The 6,000-nt window shown below is 40.7% G+C and overlaps 1 protein-coding gene across 1 annotated transcript in view; it reads right to left on the reverse strand.

The window, feature by feature from the left end:
- The window catches only part of phb (prohibitin), a 28,662-nt gene extending 22,662 nt beyond the window's left edge, over window positions 1-6,000 (reverse strand). Inside the window, exons 1-3 of the mRNA XM_084328654.1 lie at window positions 5,893-6,000; window positions 5,199-5,301; window positions 3,171-3,332 (exon numbers count right to left, since the gene is read on the reverse strand). Coding sequence (XP_084184780.1) covers window positions 3,171-3,332; window positions 5,199-5,283 — 247 coding nt within the window. The 5' untranslated portion in view covers window positions 5,284-5,301; window positions 5,893-6,000. The remainder of the gene's footprint in view (window positions 1-3,170; window positions 3,333-5,198; window positions 5,302-5,892) is intronic.

Raw genomic sequence — 6,000 nt, forward strand, 5'->3', positions numbered from 1 at the left:
GCTTCAGTGATGTTGAAATGGGAGCCATCAACAACCTCTCCTAAATCATTTACTTATAGAAGTCGGTTACCTGGCACTGTTCTGTAGCATCGCCTGCAGACATGGGCTTGCTAGAATCCTTTACCTTTCCTTGCATTTCCTGTTTTCTTTGTCAATTAAAAACGTGCCATCTTTAGTAAGCCAACAACTAGACAACAAGATCAAAGAGTTACGACTTCTATATAATTGGACAAGACCCTATTAGCTTAAGTGGAGCGGATGAGATGGGAGAGTGGCAGGGAACAAAATAAGTACCTGCCAACCGCGGGCAGATTTAAGGTTTGGCGAGTAACAATGAGAGGTCTGCCCGCCACCTGGCGTGTAACAAAATAGTTCATATCGATACTCTTATTTTGAAAATCCTGTAGGGGGTCTCATTTCCGCCTCAAGCGCAGCTCCAGCTATAATATCTATGGCTCCGGCAGCTAGCAACGTTCGGTTAATATCGATACTCTTATTTTGAAAATCCCCACGGGCCGTGGCAACTCGACGAGTCATATCCGCCCAGTCCATGCCGTCTGCATTAAGCAGAGCAGTGCGCCTATTTTGCGACCCGAAATAAGTCTGTGGTGTTTTTTTCTCTCACAACGGGTCAAATGCATCCAACATGCTTTGCATCGTCGCCATTCCTTTATGCCCACATCGAGGCAGTAAAAGGTTAGTAATCAGAATAGAATAACCACACATGTTACATCACATACAAGATTGTAGAATACTTCAAAAATAAATAAATTAAAATACAATCACACATGTTATACTACATGATCAATTAAAAGCCTCACTGTATAAAAAGGTTTTTAGACCTTGTTTAAAAGACTCCACACTAACAGGCTGATTCCATAGCTTGGATGCTACGACTGAAAAAGCCCGGTCACCCTTGGTTTTTAGTTTGGTCCGGGGACGACGAGCTCTCCTTGGTCGGAGGAGCGGAGAGCCCCATTAGGGCAGTAAGGGGTTATAAGCTCAGCAATGTAGCTTGGGGCTTCACCCTTTAAAGCCTTGTAGGTGGTGAGCGCAATTTTAAAATCAAAAAGCGTAGCTGCTTATTTTTCCAGAGTAGTAGCATAGTTTTAATTTTAAGAAGATCATTTTTATCTTCTTCCAGCGTTTCCCATTAATTACCTAGACTGGCGTCCCGCCAGTTTTATAATGATTTTTTTTATTTATTTTTTATTAAAATATATATTTTTTGAATATAAAGTTTGCCAATAGGGATGCAGCAGTAGTAGTGATGCACCGATGTAAAAATTGTGGCCGATACCAATAACAATATTGCTGTTCTGGCCGATACCGATATTTACCGATGTCGATATCTCTGTATAGAAAACACTTTTATGATAATCAAATAAAGAGCTATTTTCCAAAACGAATTTTTATTTACTTTTGTAACTTATTTTCAGAAATAACTGATATTTTGAAACTATTTAAGACCAAAACATGTGTGTATATATATATATATATATATATATATATATAAAAAAATTATTAATATTAGTGGTATATCAGCCCTATCTTGATATCGGACCGATACAGATGTTTAAAAAAATTACCATATCGGTCGATATATCGTGCATCACTAATCAGTAGTATTGGCAGTGGTAGTAGTCATAATAGTAATCCAGTATATATTTTTTTATTTTCTAAAAAATAAACCAGTTCAACACTGGTAACCACTTTTGCTTCATTTCTTTGATGGCTCAAATGTATGCTCTAGTCCAGTGGTTCCCAAACCTCTCCTCAAGGCCCCCAGCCGTTCCATGTATTTGTTAAATTCCACCACCAGCACACCTGATTCAACTAATAAAGGGCTTGTTAAGTTAAATCAGGTGTGCTGGTGGTGGAATTTAACAAATACATGCATTGCATGGTGCTTCGAGGAGAGGATTGGGAAGCACTGCTCTAGTCAATTTTGTGTTTTGAGAACAAAGTTCATCATAGATATAGCCTCTTTATTTTACTCTCAAAGTGCACCAGATTGATGCATTTAACTTTAAAATATACAAAGAAAAAAACAGGTTGCGGGGGCATGACCCCGGACCCCCTTAGAGGGTCCGAGGTTCACCCACCAGTCTCACAAAATCCTGTGGGAAACATGTGTCCAGTGAAAATGTAAGCGTGTTGTATATAGATATGCATTATGCATGTCTCACCTGTCTGACCGACCAGACCACCTTTATTTATTATAATTTATTTTGAATTAATATTTTATCTTGTTCTTGATATATTAATATCTAAATATAAATCATATTTTAATGTAATTTATCTTACCCTGCTTGTACCTCCCGTGCTACTATGACCACTGCATTTCCGTAAGGTGATAATTAAACGAGGCCTTGATGCAAAGAATTTGCTTCAATGCTTTTTAGTAATCAAGTTACTCAAGAAATCGTTTCAGCCCTAATTAGTAGGAAAGCCTAAATATCAGGAATGCCCACAAAGGTAAAATCTTAAATCAGAATATACATATTAGATTGTGTTCATGAGAATTTATCAGGGTGCTTACAATTATGTCATCGATACAAATAATCTCATATTGAGTGTAAAATCAAGCTGATTTAGTTCATTTTTACCTAGGGGGGGCAATAATTCTCAAAGGCACTATGTAGTCAGGTAGATAGATCGGAGAGTATAAATAGGTAGAGTGTAGGGCTGCACGATTAATCGATTTAAAATCGAAATCACGATTTGGAATGATGCAATTATCAAATCGCTTTTTTTTTTTTTTTTTTTTATACTTTGTCGTTGTTTAACCAGGAAGTCCCATTGAGATACAAGATCGGTTTGGGAGAGGGAGGTAAGGGGTTTTAGATTGTGTGTTGTGAAGTTTAGACTTCAGAGAGGGAGAGTAAAGTACAGGAAAAAAAAGGTACCGTTGGGTACCGGTATCGATTCCCAGGTAAAAATAAAAATGGTCAGGCTCGGTGTCCCGAAAAGACCCATGCGTAGGCCAGATGTAAGCTGCATTTTACAATAAACCTCTGTGGGGCTGCTTATTTTTTTTTTAAATATTATAATCGCAATATCTGTCAGAAAAATCGCAATTAGATTATTTCCCAAAATCGTGCAGCCCTAGTAGAGTGGACAAACTTAGTAAAACACCTAGTGTGTATTGTAATAAAGTATGGATGTACCTTTGCTGCCTGTGACGACAGGGACATTGCGTGGACGGGAACGGCAGTCAAAGAGGATGGGTTTCTGGACCCAGGGAATGAGGAAGTGGGTTCCCTCGCCAACCACGATTTCTTGCACCCCCCGGAATCTGTCAAATATCACCGCCCGATGCCCTGCATCCACTGTTGGAGGAAGAGTAGTTAGGCTATCTGGCTAACGTAGCCACACGGACTTGTGATGTTGGAGGAAGAGTAGTTAGGCTATCTGGCTAACGTAGCCCCACGGACTTGTGATGTTGGAGGAAGAGTATAGTTACTACCATAGTGTCTTTATACCTGTACTGTACATATCAATACAACTACATACATATGCACTATTACTCATTTATATATTTTATACCCAGTTTAATCATCTGTACATTGTATATTACTATTGCATTATACCGTTACATTTGCACTCTGGTTGGATGTCAAACGTCCTGTACCGTCTGTTGTACTGTACTTGTGCTAGATAATGACGATACATTTGAATCTAATACACTATGCACGGACAGGTGTACTACCGTAATTCCTCTAATAGTAACCCCGGCTTGTATTTGTTTCAACTGTAGCGGGTACCAGGCTTGTATTAGGAGGAGGCCTGTATAAGAGGGAGGCCTATATTTCAAATGTTCAAACGGATCATAATGAATAAATCAACATTTTGTGTCAGTTTGAACCCAGTAAAATGTACTGGGTTCATTTATTTAAACCAAGTACTGTATGAAATAGTAAACAGTGCAATTACAGGTGGTCACTGGTCATTTCAACGTTTTCAAAGTGAAATCAAGTAACTTTACCTCAGCAGCTCAGTATGCAGCTCAGTATATTAGTAACCCGGCTTGTATTAGGAGGCCGGCTTATAATTGCTTAGCTCAAGAGCGCACCCGGCCATTAATAGAGACCCGGCTTGTATTTGAGACCCGGTTACTATTAGAGGAATTACGGTATGTATGGTCCAAGTGGACCAGCTTTTTCATCCAATAATCTGCTTTAAATCAGCTCACAAGCAAACAGTTAAATGGAGTAAATTGTGTTAACAGAATTCGGCTATAGGGCGACAATAATGTGGTCAGCTGCCAGGGTTCTCACTCACACCAAGCCCTGGCAGCACATCACCCCCACCCTCATCCATCTCCACTGGCTTCCAGTCAGGTTCCGCATCACCTTCAAACTCCTGCTCCTCACCTACAAATCCCTCCATGCCCTCGCCCCCCGGTACCCGTCTGATCTCCTCCACCAGTACACTCCATCCCGGAACCTACGATCCTCTGATCTAGGTCTCCTCTCCATCCCTCGCACCAGGTTACAGACTTTTGGGGACAGAGCCTTCAGCGTGGCGTCCCCTACCCTCTGGAACTCTCTCCCCCCCGAAATCCACAACGCCCCAACCCTGGACACCTTCAAATCCGCTCTAAAAACACACCTCTTCACCAAGGCTTTCCCCATCAGTTAGTTTTAGATTAAATTAGGTCCATTATCCCCTACTTTCCCTCATCCCCTCTTCCCCCCCCCCCCCCCCCTACTTTCCTTGCCCTATTTTTTGTCCTGATTGTAAAGCGACCTTGGGTTCTATGAAAGGCACTATATAAATTTGATCTATTATTATTATTATTATTATTATTATTATTATTATTATTATTATTATTATCTTGAGCCTGAACTGGCGTGGTTTCTTTTTATTCACATGGAAAGAGCAGCAGTAACATACATGTTCTTCTCTCACTGAGAGACATTGGGGGAGAGAACGAAATGGGAGTATACCTTTGCTTTTATACTCGCCACAAGGTAGAGTACCTGGGTGGCTCCGCCTAGAGCGCCCTCTAGTGGGAACAGATATATATGCAACTAGACAGTCACTGGTGGAGACAATTATATATGCAGGTAAACAGTTACTAGTGTAAACAGCCATATGTACAGTTAGACAGTTACTAACAATCCTACACAGAGCCTCTGATCTCAACAAATTTTATTCAATACCTTTGTGAAGGTCAATTGATCAGCACTCACCATTGAAAAGGGCAGAGTTCACAACACCTCCACCGATGGCCAAGGCAAGACCCAATTTCCCGATGGACTCAAACAGTTTCGCCATGACAGCAACGCAGTGACACTACACAGGTGAAGCAATAACATGAGATGCAACGTTTAACATACATGTTCCATTCCCAAGTTCAACTATGGAACTTGTATTTGATTGCTTGCCAGTACGATCAAGTTTACGATCATCTTTCAGGTGGCACAATTTAGCAACGGCCTAGGTTCGAGTGTTGGCTGGACTAAGGTTAGCTTAGGTTGCTTGTCATGTCAGCCGGCTAAGTGGCAACTATTTAACCAAATTCAGTGTCACGTGGATGACTTCAAGCTATCCCAAGTATTGTTCAGAACGATATCGAAATAAAAGTAGACGGTTAATCTCACCTTAACAGCAACCGAGCCAACATTAAAATGTAGCTATGCTAGCTGGCTGCAACTGAAACTGGTTGGGTTTAGAGCTAGCTAGCTGCAAGCAAGCTTGCACCGTTCATTCAGACGAGACTCTCACTCCTCGAACATATCATGTACGCAGTACATTTATAATTGACCAAATTAACAAGTTAATGTCCCCGTGTTGAATCAATGTTCGATTGTTCGTCTATCTGACCACCTCATTGTTATATAATTCAACATATGAGTGCAAAGAAAACGGTCCATTTGAGCTTACCTACGGGTTCGTCAGATGAATGTGTGTGACCTCCACCGGAGACGACGTACGCTCCAGAACGCATGAAATAGTATCTCTAGTGCGCATGTGCAACAATTGTAATAACAT

Source organism: Notolepis coatsorum, assembly GCF_963971535.1.
Source record: "Notolepis coatsorum genome assembly, chromosome: 14".
Classification (NCBI taxonomy): Eukaryota; Metazoa; Chordata; class Actinopteri; order Aulopiformes; family Paralepididae; genus Notolepis; species Notolepis coatsorum.